General features: G+C 42.0%; 1 protein-coding gene across 1 annotated transcript in view; it reads left to right on the forward strand.

Moving 5' to 3' along the window:
• RHOBTB1 (Rho related BTB domain containing 1) overlaps nucleotides 1–13,849 on the forward strand; it is a 66,139-nt gene that overhangs the window by 18,307 nt on the left and 33,983 nt on the right. The window contains exons 2-3 of the mRNA XM_065894231.1: nucleotides 11,577–11,778; nucleotides 12,295–12,398. Coding sequence (XP_065750303.1) covers nucleotides 11,587–11,778; nucleotides 12,295–12,398 — 296 coding nt within the window. The 5' untranslated portion in view covers nucleotides 11,577–11,586. The remainder of the gene's footprint in view (nucleotides 1–11,576; nucleotides 11,779–12,294; nucleotides 12,399–13,849) is intronic.

A 13,849-nucleotide genomic window follows, 5' to 3' on the forward strand; every position in this document is an offset into this window, starting at 1 on the left:
GAACGTGATCTGGTGTAGGTCTTTACAGGGCTCTGCTGAGAATCAGTGAATGTTTCTAAAAGTGTCTCTGTATTATCTGTATTCCTGGACTTCTCTGCAGTGCTTTTTCTGTTACTTAATCTCTTTTTTGTTTTGATCACAACTTTCAATTGAAAAAATATTGTTGCTTTGAATGATGAAAGGCAGTATTATCCTAGAGATATATTTCGGTGAAGTTTTGATTTAGGGAAGCCCAGCCCAGCCCAGCCCAGCCCTGACTGTCTCTTTCCCCAGGTCTGGACCCATTCTCCATTCCAGCTGAGATGTTTATATAATGCATAAGGCAGCTCCTGCCTGACTAGGACTGGTGATTAAGAGCTCAGGATAATGAAATCTGCACAGTTGAAACTTGGCTGTTGGCTATAGTTATTATGCAAGTCTTAACGTTTCCCTTTTGTTCCGGCCAATAATATAAAATTCTCAGTTTTTCCTTCAAAGTTAACTCTTCAAAGACGCTGAAATTTGTTCCGCTAGTATTTTTAATGACCAAGTTAAATTATTTCTTAAAGTTCAGAGTATATGCTTTTCTAAAGGACAAGAAAGTTTAGTGGCTGTGCAAGAGCCCTGTTCAAACTGTTAATAACAGCCGAATGGAGCTTAAAGTACAAAGGCCCCTCTGTGGGCCTTAGATTTCTGTCTTTAAGCAGACTGCTCACCTGGCCTTGACTGCGGTAGCAAATATAACAAAAGATACGGAAAGAGTGACAGTAAGAGACGGCATATTCCGAGAGTGGGGTGATGCGGAGGAATTAGGAGATGCTCAGTGAGGCAACTTAGACAAGTGATAAATCTTTCCTTGCCACCCGCTCTAATGTCTGAATTTCTAGTGTTAGAAGAGATCTGCACCCTTACCTGGATTCAGATAGTGGACCTATCCTAACGTGCACCCACCTGGGACAAGCGGAAACATCTAGCGTTTTATAAGCCACGGTGCCTCTGAATTATTCAGTTATGGAGACAAGACTCTGACAGTCACCTAGCTGTCGTGTGACTGAGGAAGCGAACGTGCCTGAGACGTCCTGAGAACCTGTTTCTTAAGAGAAGAACAGGACAGCACAAAGGCCATCATCTCAAGGACTGAAGGTGGGTGTGGGGAACCATCACAGGAAGGAACATGCTTTGAAAAGGAGTCTAGGGCAGCTAGGGTCATGTTAGGCTCCATCGCTGTTTTGCCCATGGTTTGCCCAGGAGTATATTAGGGACCCATGACCCAGCTTTATGGAAGAGAGGCATTGTATGCTCATATATTCCAAGCACTTCCGTATATAGTAGTACCCCAGAAACAGCTGATGATTCATTCAGTGAACAAGACGGGCACTTTGAAGTTACAGCCACAGGGAAAAAAATGAAAAGGTCACAGACCACCATTCAGTGATTTGCTAATATAAGAAAAAATGAGTGTGAGAGAGAGGAAGAGAAAGAGAGTATCTGTGTTTTTGATTGCTTCTCCTAAAACCATTTATTGGTACAGAGGAGCAAGTAATTTAGTCTGTGGGGAGGTGGGGCAATTATGAAAGCTTTTTAGAGGAGGTATTATCTGAAGAAGATTTTAGGGAATGAATAGAATTCACCAGGCAGATGAAGAATTGTGGAGGTACACACAGCATTTAGAATTTTTTTTTTTTTGGCCACGCCGTGCAGCACGTGGGATCTTAGCTCCCTGACCAGGGATGGAACGCGCGCCCCATGCATGGGGAGTGCGGAGTCTTAATCCGTGGGCCGCCAGGGAAGTCCCCAATGTTTAGAATTTTGAAAGCCATTTTGTGCGGCTAAAGCAAGCTGCGTTAGTTTCCTACTGCTGCTGTAACAAGTTACCCAAAGTTAAATGTCTTAAACCAACAGATTTATTATCTTATGGTTCTGGAGGTCAGAAGCCCGAAACGGGTCTCACCGGGGTAAAAATCAAGGTGTTGGCAGGCTGTGTTCCTGCTGGAGGCCCCAGGGGAGAATCTGCTTCCCTACCTGTCCCAGCTCCCAGAGGTTACCTGCATTTCTTGGTTTAGGGCCCTTCCCTCTATCTTCAGAGTCGTCCTTTATTTCTCTCCGACTCTGACCTTCTGCCTCCTTCTTGCCTCCTTCTTCCACATGTAAAGGACTCTTGTGATTACACGGGGCCTACTCAGATAATCCAGGATAATCTCTTTATAGTAAAGTCAGCTGGTTAGCAACCTCAGTCCCATTTGCTACCTAATTCCCGCATGCCATGTAACAGAACATATTCACAGGTCCCAGGGATTAGAACGTGGACATCTTCGAGGGACCATTATTTTGCCTACTGCATGGTGCAGTACAAGAAGTTGAGGGTGACAGTGTAGATAAGAGTTGGCATGATTCCTCAACCCTAGGTAGAAAAGATCATCCAAGAGGGGCCTATCGTCTGATATGGAAATGTATATATTATTTTTTAATGGAGGAGTCGAGGTTCTGGAGATTTTCTTAAAGAATAATGTGTATGTTTCAATTAACTATGGCTCTGAAACAAACCACCCCGAAACTTGGTGGCTTAAAGCAACAGTTTATTATTTCTTAGGATTCTGTAGGTTGGCTGGGTGATTCCTCAGCTGGTTTCAGCCGGTTCACTCATAAAACAACATTCAGCTGGAGGGTTGGCCGGCCTAGAGGATTCAAGATGGCCTCACATTATGTGGCATTTGGTGATGGCCGTCGGCCGGACTGCCTCGGTTTTCCTCACTGAATCCTCATCTTCTGCTGGGCGGGCCTCAGATGACGGCCTTGAGGTTGCTCCAGTAGCACGAAGGTGGAGCTGCGGGGCCTGTGGAGGCCTTCATTCCGGAACCCACACGGTGTCACATTCACCACATTCTTTCGGGTTGGGCCAGGAAGTCACTCACATTCAAGAGGAAGGGAACTAGATTCCATCTTCTGATGGGAGTTGCTGCCGTGGCCATATTTCACCCAGCACTGGGCTGTAAAGATAGGATTTTTTGCTCTTAGAGTAGGATTTTGGAATTGGAGATTTCAGAGGTAAAATGTTTCTGAAGGACAGCGATATCCAGCACACGGCCAAAAGGTACGAATAGCTCCAGTACGGTGTGGTGAATGTCACTGGCACTGAAGAGGCGAAGAAGCTCTGAGGCTTGGGTGTGGGGTGCGTCATCCTGTGGACACAGCAAGAAGACTGAGTCGGTGGTGGATGTGCAGGAGTGACGTGAAGTCCAGTAGATGGCAGTAATAATGGCGGGGGCAGATATGGGATAACCAAGCTGATGGCGTAACCTGAGAGCTAGAAGATCGGGACCACGCTGTTCTAAGCCAGCCTTGTGGAGGGCACCGGTACCCAGAGCGGCGGTGGCCTCCCTGCACCTCACCAAGTCCTTCACTTCCCAACCTCCACAATATCTTGTTCACTTACCAGTTTCTTTTTAATTGAAGTATAGCTGATTTACACTGCTGTGTTAGTTTCAGGTATACAGCACAGTGATTCAGTTATGCATACATATATGTTCTTTTTCAGATTTTCTTCCATTATAGGTTATTACAAGATATTGAATATAGTTCCCTGTGCTATACAGTAGGACCTTGTTGTTTCTTTTATATACAGTAGTGTGTATCTGTTAATCCCAAACTCCTAATTTATCCCTCCCCCTCCCTTTCTCCTTTGGTAGCCATAAATTTGTTTTCTATGTCTGTGAGTCTGTTTCATAAATAAGTTCATTTGTAACATTTTTTACATTCTGCATATAAATGATGTCATGAAATTTGTCTTTCTCTGACTTACTTCACTTAGTAAGATAATCTCTAGGTCCATCCATGTTGCTGCAAATGGCATTATTTCATTCATTTTTTTATGGCTTGGTAATATTCCATTGTATATATATACCATGTCTTCTTTATCCGTTCCTCTGTTAGTAGACATTTAGGTTGCTTCCATGTCTTGGCTACTGTAAATGGTGCTGCTATGAACACTGGGGTGCATGTATCTTTTCAAATTACAGTTTTCATCTTTTCGAGATATATGCCCAGAATAGGGATTGCTGGATCATATGGTAACTCTCTTTTGTTTTTTAAGGAACCTCCATACTGCTCTCCCTAGTGGCTACACCAATTTATATTCCTACCAACAGGCTCCCTTTTCTTCACACCCTCTCCAGCATTTATTGTTTGTAGACTTTTTTTTTTTTTTTTTTTTGCGGTACGCGGGCCTCTCACTGCTGTGGCCTCTCCCGTTGCGGAACACAGGCTCCGGACGCGCAGGCTCAGCAGCCATGGCTCACGGGCCCAGCCGCTCCGCGGCACGTGGGATCTTCCCCGACCGGGGCACGAACCCGTGTCCCCTGCATCGGCAGGCGGACTCAACCACTGCGCCACCAGGGAAGCCCTGTTTGTTTGTAGACTTTTTGATGATGGCCACTCTGACCAGTGTGAGGTGATACCTCATTGCAGTTTTGATTTGCATTTTTCTAATAATTAGTGATTTTGAGTGTCTTCTCATGTGCCTGTTGGCCATCTGTGTGTCTTCTCTAGAGAAATGTCTATTTAGGTCTTCTGCCCATTTTTGGATTGGGTGGTTTGTTTTTTTTTTGATATTGAGTTGTATGAGCTGTTTGTATATTTTGGAAATTAGTCCCTTGTCAGTTGCATCGTTTGCAAATATCTTCTCCCATTCTGTAGGTTGTCTTTCTGTTTTGTTTATGGTTTCCTTTGCTGTGCAAAAGCTTCTTAGTTTAGGCTCCTTTGGTTTATTTTTGCTTTTATTTCTTTTGTCTTGGGAAACTGACCTAAGAAAACATTGCCACGATTTATGTCAGAGAACGTTTTGCCTATGTTCTCTTCTAGGAGTTTTATGGTGTCATGTCTTATATTTAAGTCTTTAAGCCGTTTTGAGTTTACTTTTGTGTACCATGTGAGGGAGTGTTCTAATTTCATTGATTTACATGCGGCTCTCCAGCCTTCCCAACACCACTTGTCAAAGAGACTGTCTTTTCTCCACTGTATATTCTTGCCTGCTTTGTCATAGATTAACTGAGCATAAGTGTGTGGGTTTATTTTTGGGCTCTCTATTCTGTTCCATTGATCCATATGTCTGGTTTTGTGCCAATACCATGCTGCTTTGATTCTGAAGCCTGAGAAGGTTATGCCTCCAGCTTTGTTCTTTTTCCTCAGGATTGTTTTGGCAATTCTGGGTCTTTTGTGCCTCCATATAAAGTTTAGGATTATTTGTGCTAGTTCTGTGAAAAATGTGATATGGATTGCATTAAATTTGTAGATTGCTTTGGGTAGTATGGCCATTTTAACAATATTAATTCTGCCAACCACCATATGACCCAGCAATCCCACTACTGAGCATATACCCTGAAAAAACCATAATTCAAAAGGACACATGTACCCCAATGTTCATTGCCCCACTATTTACAAGAGTCAGGACATGGAAACTACCTAAACGTCCAACAACAGATGAATGGATGAAGAAGATGTGATACATATACACAATGGAATATTACTCAGCTGTAAAAAGGAACGAAATTGGGTCATTTGTAGAGATGTGGAGGGACCCAGAATCTGTCATACAGAATGAAGCCAGAAAGAGAAAAACAAATATCGTATATTAACATATACCTGTGAAATGTAGAAAAATGGTACAGGTGAACCTATTTGCAGGGTAGGAATAGAGACGTAGATGTACAGAACGGACATGTGGACACAGGGAGGGAAGGGGAGGGTGGGATGAACTGGGAGATTAGGATTGACATATATACACTACCATGCATAAAACAGCTGGCGGGAACGTGCTATAAAGCACAGGAAGCTCAGCTTGGTCTCTGTGATGACCTAGATGGGTGGGATGGGAGGTGGGGAAGGACGTGCAAGAGGGAGGGGATATAGGTATGTATATAGCTGATTCATTGTACAGAGGAAACTAACATCACATTGTAAAGCAATTATACTCCAATAAAAAATGAAGCTAAAAATATATATGTTAATTCTTCCAATCCAAGAGCATGGAATATCTTTCCATTTCTTTCAGTCATGTTCAGTTTCCTTTATCAATGTTTTATAGTTCTCAGTATGTAAGTCTTTCACCTCCTTGGTCAGGTTTATTCCTATGTATCTTTTTTTGGACACGATTTTAAAAGGGATTTTTTTTTAACTTTCTGATATTTCATTGTTAGTGTAAAGAAATGCAACAGATTTCTGTATGTTAATCTTGTATCCTGCTGCCTTGCTGAATTTGTTCATCAGTTCTAATAGTTTTTGTGTGGAGTCTTTAGGGTTTTCACATAGAATACCATGTTATCTGCACGTAAAGACAATTTTACATCTTCCCTTCCAATTTGGACACATTTCTTTTTTTTTTTTTTTTTTGTCTGATTGCTGTAGCTTGGACTTCCAATACTATGTTAAATAAAAGTGGTGAGACTGGGCATCCTTGTCTTGTTGCAGAATTTAGTGGGAAAGCTTTCAGCTTTTCACTGTTGACTGTGGGTTTGTCATAAATAGCTTTTATTATGTTGAGATATGTTCCCTCTATACACACTTTGCTGAGAGTTTTTATCATGAATGGATGTAGAATTTTATCAGATGGTTTTTCTGCATCTGTTGAGATGATCAACAGCGGTTTTGGTCTTTTCTGTTGATATGGCATATCACATTGATTTTATGTATGTTGAACCAGCCTTGTGACCCTAGGATGAATCCAACTTGATCATGGTGTATGATCCTTTTTATGTGTGGTTGGGTTCAATTTGCTAATATGTTGTTGAAGATTTTTGCATCTATATTCATCAAGGATGTTGGCCTATAATTTTTTTGGTAGTGTCTTTGTCTGGTTTTGGTATCAGGGTGATAGTGGCTTCATAGAATGACTTTGGGAGGGTTCCCTCCTCTTCAGTTTTTTGGAAGAGTTTGAGAAGGATTGGTATAAGTTCTCCTTTATATGTTGGGTAGAATTCTTCAGTGAAGCCATCCCATCCTGGACTTCAGTTTTCAAGGAATTTTTTCTTTTATTACAGATTCTATTTCATTTTTAGTGGTTGGTCTGTTCAGATTATATCTTCTTGATTCAGTTTTGGTGAGCTGTATGTTTCTATAAACTTGTCAGTTTCTTCTAGGTTCTCCAATTTGTTGGCATAGTATTCTCTTATTTTTTTTTTTATTTCTGCATATCAGATATTATTTCTCCTCTTTCATTTCTTATTTTTATCACTCACCTGCTTTTAAATAAACTTCTGACTTCTAGAGAGTGTACAAGTAGATTTTTCAGGTAGCATTTTAACCGTCAGCATCCATGTCCTGAAGATTCAGTGAAAGTATGAAATGAAGTTCAAGTCAGTTTTGAGTGAGATTACAGAGCTGCCACAGTATCAGGTTACCAGTATCACTTCCGCCTAGCTATTCTTTCCCTTTTATACCTTCCTTGTCTCCCCAGATATGGATCTAAAGGCAAAAGGGTATCTTCATAGATCAGCAGGATTTATGGTGGTGAAATTTATTAACAATGTTAAAGGAATATTTATTACTCTCTTTTCCGGGTGAATAAAAATCAGAAGCCAGAGAGTCATTATCCAGATGGTCGTAAGCGCGCATTCAACCGTAAGAGTGCTAGATATGGATACGTTTGAGCCCATAACAAGCAAAAGAGGATACAATTGCATATTTTTATAATTAGACCATAATGTAATGTTTATTGGTTTATGCGTAACAGATGAATACTTGGTTTATAGTACAAGAAGAGCAGGAGTTTACATCCTTGGCTGTGACGTCATACTCTTAAAGTACTTTTTAGACTACCACTAAGTAAATTTCTACCCAAAAGGAAAGATTTGGAGCCTCGGATTTTGGAAAGCCAGCAAACTCTTCCTGGAAGTGCCCCATGTAGAGTGCATGATCCGGGCTATGAGAATTTAATTCTGCCTGCCTTTCACTTCCCTTATATGCTGTCACCTTTGCACAAATTTCAGCACCTTTGGCAGTCACTTCAGTTTTGCGCAGATTGCTAGAGATGAGAGGACCAACGGTTGTTATTCTCACCTTTGATGCAGAAATTCTTTTTAGGACTGTGCATGAGATGTGTCTATAAATAAGTAAAGTGAGGATATTTTTGTAATCATGGCCTTAATATAAAAACAGAAGGGCTTTTATCCCCCTCCAAGTCATCTTCTGTAAAAGCAACACAGCTATTCCACCTGAGCTGCCACTATTCAAATTATTTGGGGGACTCCTCTTTGCGGGGAGGCTATCAGAGTAAGCTTGCAAGCCAACGAGAAAACCAATGTTACAGTTTCTGTGTCATGTCTGAATTTTTACTAAATCCAAACAGTCTCCCCAATTTTATGGATTGGTTCTCTTTGACTTTTATCTATCTAAAAAATAAAATAAAATTCACTCAAAAGTATAAAGTTTTGATGTCACTTAGGACATTCAGAGCAATAGACCTCAGGTTCCAGAGTTGTGAGACTCCAAATGAAACCTGGTTTTTTCTGACATAGGCTACCCCATGGTAATATCACCAGAATCTTGTCAAAGACTGTTGTGAAGTCCTACCACTTTTGTTCTAGGATCTAGAAGTGCCCCATAAAAATATTTTTAACCTACCTTTGCAACTCTGTTATCCTTCGGTTAACTGCGACCTCCTCTCTCCCCCTCCCCACCCAGAACTTTCTCTGCCTTCTTTGCATCAGGTCAGCTGTGCTCCATCTTTATTTATGTGCTGCAGTTTTCGATGAATTACCCTTTAATTGCTCTCCTAAAATGTATCCTTTTTATAGATCTTTATGATGATTAAGTTTATGATTTTTGCATCGAATCCTGGTCTTCCACCTAACTCAATTTTGTTGTCATCTAAAAGTATTCATTTCAGCATGATGATTATAATTTTGAAGCCACCAGTGTGTCAGGTACGGCCCTGGGGACTGAAAACATCAGTTCACCGAACCCTCACTGCATTAGGAGATGGGTACTATCATTCCCACCTAACAGACGAGGAAGCTAGGGCTCAGACAGTGCCGCTGACTTGCCTAAAGTCAAAGAAATGACTAGAAAGCAGGGAGACCAGGATTCAAAACTTTCATCCATCCAAGGCAGGGTTTCCCAACCTCGCACTATGGTATTTGGGGCCAGATAATTCTTTGTTGTGGGAGCTGCCCTGTACATTGTAGTATGTTTAGCAGCATCTCTGGCCTCTGCCTACCTGAAGCCAGTAGCCCTTCCCTACACCCATTGTGACAACCAAAAATGCCTCCAGACATTGCCAAATGCCTCCAGACATTGCCAAATGTTCTAGAATTTAAGCACCACCCATCTAATGCCAAAGTAATGCTTTTGCCACATTATACTATTAAATCAAGAATACAATCATAGAATTTTAAGGCTGGATTTTAAAGAGGTTGATTTTTGGAATCACCACACCTGGCTAATCACCAGAATTGGAGATATTTAAAGACTCTTTTCCCACCCAAGACCTTCAAAATCAGCATTTACCAGGTGGGGGACAGGTATCTATTTTAAGCCTCTTCACGGGTGTAGGATCAGATCTTAACCTCACCACACATCTGTTCCTTGAATCACTCCACTCCATTCCTGCCAGATAGTTCTCCAGCCTCGGGTTTAACACCTCCTGTGATGGTGTTACCCATATTCAGATGGTCCTAACTGTGCAAAAGCATTCTTCTTTAGCATTCTTTTTCTATCTCTCCCTCTATACCCGTAATCTCATATTATCCAAATTATCATTTTTCTTAAGTCAATTGAATTAAACATGTATTGAGGGACTTCCTTGGTGGCACAGTGGTTAAGAATCCGCCTGCCAATGCAGGGGGACACGGGTTCAAGCCCTGGTCCGGGAAGATCCCACATGCTGTGGAGCAACTAAGCCCATGCGCCACAACTACGGGGCGTGCACTCTAGAGCCCATGAGCCACAACTGCTGAGCTCGCATGCCACAGCTACTGAAGCCCACATGCCTAGAGCCCGTGCTCCGCAACAAGAGAAGCCAGCGCAATGAGAAGCCCGTGCACCGCAAGGAAGAGTAGCCCCCATTCGCTGCAACTAGAGAAAGCCTGCGTGCAGCAACAAAGACCCAACGCAGCCAAAAATAAATAAATCTATTTTAAAAAATTGTTTTAAACATGTTTTGATTCCCAATTATGTGTTAGGCCCTACCCTGAGCTTTTTCTTTTTTTTTAACCATGGCTGTTAAGACCATTATGGATTCTTTTTAAGAAAATGACCATCCAACAGTTTTCTCAGTTTAACAATAGACTTCCTCAGAAGAGCAATCATAATACGTTAAAATCTTGCATGGTTGGCCACCCATCCAGCTGCTACAGCCCATCCAGCTGCTACTGGGAAGCAGTCCGCTCTGCAACTTGTGGGGTTCCTGTTTTGGGGAAGCAGAGCTGCCAGTAGCTTTCCTCTGCCTCTTCACCCCTCACCCAGCAACCCTCTTTTAACCCTTTTGCCACATTATACTACTACATTATACTACTATTTTTGATGGTTTCAGGAAGATTCCAAAGTAGCTCCTCATTCTGGTAAAATCATTCTCTACCACGTGGTCCAGATTTCTTCTCTGAAAACAGAGAGGAAGGGAAATTTTTTTCAAAATCTTTCTTTATCGTGCTCCTCTTAAGAATATCTTTTAATGAATTTGATTAATAAAAATTAATGAATGAGTATAAGGATAAATTAATTTTAATAATGTATCAAGGGACTCCCCTGGTGGCGCAGTGGTTAAGAATCCGCCTGCCAGTGCAGGGGACACGGGTTCAATCCCTGGTCCGGGAAGATCCCACATGCCTCGGAGCAACTAAGCCAGTGCGCCACAACTACTGAGCCCGCACGCCTAGAGCCCATGCTCCACAACAAGAGAAGCCACCGCAATGAGAAGCCTGCGCACCGCAACGAAGAGCAACCCCACCCGCCTCAACTAAAGAAAGCCGGCACACAGCAACGGAAGACTCAACTCAGCCAAAATAAATTAATTAAAATAATAATGTATCCAATCTCACACTTACAGTTTGCTCTTCTTTAAAGTCAAGTAGTCCCTTTCTGCTCACACTTTGGATTCTCCCCTAAGTCACCAGGATAGTTTAGAAGCTACAGGAAATTGCTTTTTAATGAGAGATCTTGGATCACTGGAAGATTGTAACGGACACTCATACTGCAAAGGCTGCTTATGACCGAATGTGTAAGGTTAAACCTGCAGGTGCCCAGTGTCTTTAGCGAGTTGACGTGAGTAGCTAGTGAGCTAGAAATGTGTGCAAGCAGCCCTGACTCGCCTGGATGGAGCTCCAGTAGGCAGGTTGTGTTTAGAGAAAACCAAGGAGAAAATAACATGTTAACCGGAATCATCCGTTTGGGGTCAAAATAACAATCCGGTGTTTTTGTACTTGTGTGAGATATAAAAAGAAAAGTTGAGTTTCAGTTTGGCTTAGTAGGAACTTCCAAACTTCTGGCTTCTGCCTGGGTACCTCCAAAGAAGTACCTGGACCAAGGGAAAACCGCCTGGCCCCCTCCCATCTTTGACTGCTCTGGAAAGCACCAGTGTCTTGAATGTGGTGTCCGCTCTCTTCTTCTAGAGTTTTATAAATGGACACTGACATGGACTACGAAAGACCCAACGTGGAAACCATCAAGTGCGTGGTCGTGGGAGACAACGCCGTGGGGAAGACGCGTTTGATCTGCGCCAGAGCGTGTAATACGACGCTGACACAGTACCAGCTGCTGGCCACCCACGTACCCACAGTGTGGGCCATTGACCAGTACCGGGTCTGCCAGGAGGTAAGACAGACGGCGTTTCTTTAGAATCCTAAGGGTACATCATTGCTGTTGCCAGTCTGATTTTTATTTCTTTTTATGGATTTCTAGTTACTTGATTTTTTTTTTTATCAAAGTCTAGTTGCTTTACAATGTTGTGTTAGTTTCTGCTGTACAGCACAGTGATTCAGGTATACCTATGTATACATTCTTTTATATTCTTTTCCGTTATGGTTTACCACAGGCAATTGAATACGGCCAGTCTGATTTTTTAAAAGCAGGGGAAGGGGTTAACTTGTGTATTTGAGACAAAACTCACCTTTTTAGTGTCACAAGAGAAAACAAAATCCAGAAGGCCGACTTGGAGTATGGCTATGGTATCCTCAGGGAGGGCTTTCGAGGCACGTGGCTCCAGGAACAGAATTAGGACTTAGCTAAGTCCTGTTCGATAGAAGAAGAAGACTAAATGCAAGTGTGTCTCGGGGGCTCTGAGGGGGAGCCCCTGACTGCCAGTGAGCATGGGTGCTGTCTCTCCTGCAGGTCTTGGAGCGTTCCCGGGACGTCGTTGATGAAGTGAGCGTCTCTCTCAGGCTTTGGGATACTTTCGGCGATCATCACAAAGACAGGCGTTTTGCATATGGCAGGTAAACCAAGACTAGTGCAGTTCAACTTCAGTACAATTTCCTTTCCCAAACCCATCTCTGCTTCGTAAATCAACAAAAATCACATAATATGGCCTCGAGATGTGTTGGGTTCTGCACTGTGTCTAAGAAAAGACAAGACCAAAAAAAAGAGCAAAACCCAAAACAGCATTGTTTCCTGATGTCAAGAAAAGCGCTCTGCGTGGCCACTTGGTTCCTCCCAGGAAGTACTTTATTTAAAACAACCAGTGCTAGTTAAACTGGACGTTTGCTGGATGCGGATTCTGTTGTGCTCTCCAACCTTGGGCCGCTTCGATTGTCGTCTTCCTGAATAATACTTAATTGACCTTCTCTTAGAATGTTTTAAGTTTTTTCAGCACTTGGCCACCCCACTTCAGAAGGTCTCTTTGGTCTTTTTGTGACCATACTGCAGTCTGATGTTACTTGCTTTGGGCTTTGTTGTCTGAAAAGTCTATTGTTTTTATTTGAAGGTCATTTTTAAAAAAGAAAGAAAAATATCTCTGAAGTTCTTCACAAAGGCACATTTCCAAAATGAACTGAAGCATTAATGTCTACTTTTCATTTAAAAAAAAAAAAGGAGGAGGAGGAAAAATCCAGTAAACGGAAGATAAATCTAGGACATTAATATGAGTGGGAACAAGGTCAAAGTATACCGTAAAATATTTAGCAACTTCTCTTTGTCACCATAACTCCAAAGGAGTCTCCGGGACTCCAGCGGTCTTAAAGTCCCTCTCAGTGAATCTGTTATAACTATCAAAATCCAGATAAGGAGGAGATTTCCTTACCCCTTAATAGTAAATGAAGACGTTTCCTTTTAAGTTTAGAAAGTGTAGAATTTAGGTCTCTGTTAACATCAAGCATCACGCTACCTCACAGGATTGGATTAGATACTCCAAACGAGTTACTCCTTTGTATTGAGATAAGCTTTTCTGAAAGGACCTCTCTTTTCTTCAAGCCAGTAGCCCTCGTAAGCCTCTGAACTTCTATTGGCATTTATCCAAGTGGTCTAAAATACTGAATAAACCGCTGAGAGGGCTTGCCCTAGTCCTGAGAAGTCGTTCACACACTGAAAAGATGTGCAGTCTGGGCGTTTGTTCAAGGGCGTCTCAGAAAGAGGCATGTAGAGGTAAAACTGATTTTAACGTCCCCTTGAACAACGAGAACTGTTGAACTTAATATCCAGCATTACAGATAGGTTTCTTCTTGAGTTTCCTGGGTTTTTTTTTTTTTTTTTTCCCTTTCCACGATGTTCTTGATTCTTATCTTAGTTGCCATTTGGGTTTTTTTCTGTTGTCTCGTTATTACACACGCACAGAAATAAGAATCAGTGAACCTGCTTGTAAGTACTATGCCGTCAGATTTCGTAATACCTGTGGTTTTAAGGAAGCATAATTAAATGATGACTGGAAGTAAAGTAAGGACGGCGCAATAGA

Source organism: Phocoena phocoena, chromosome 16 (genome assembly GCF_963924675.1).
Source record: "Phocoena phocoena chromosome 16, mPhoPho1.1, whole genome shotgun sequence".
In the NCBI taxonomy this organism is placed as follows: domain Eukaryota; kingdom Metazoa; phylum Chordata; class Mammalia; order Artiodactyla; family Phocoenidae; genus Phocoena; species Phocoena phocoena.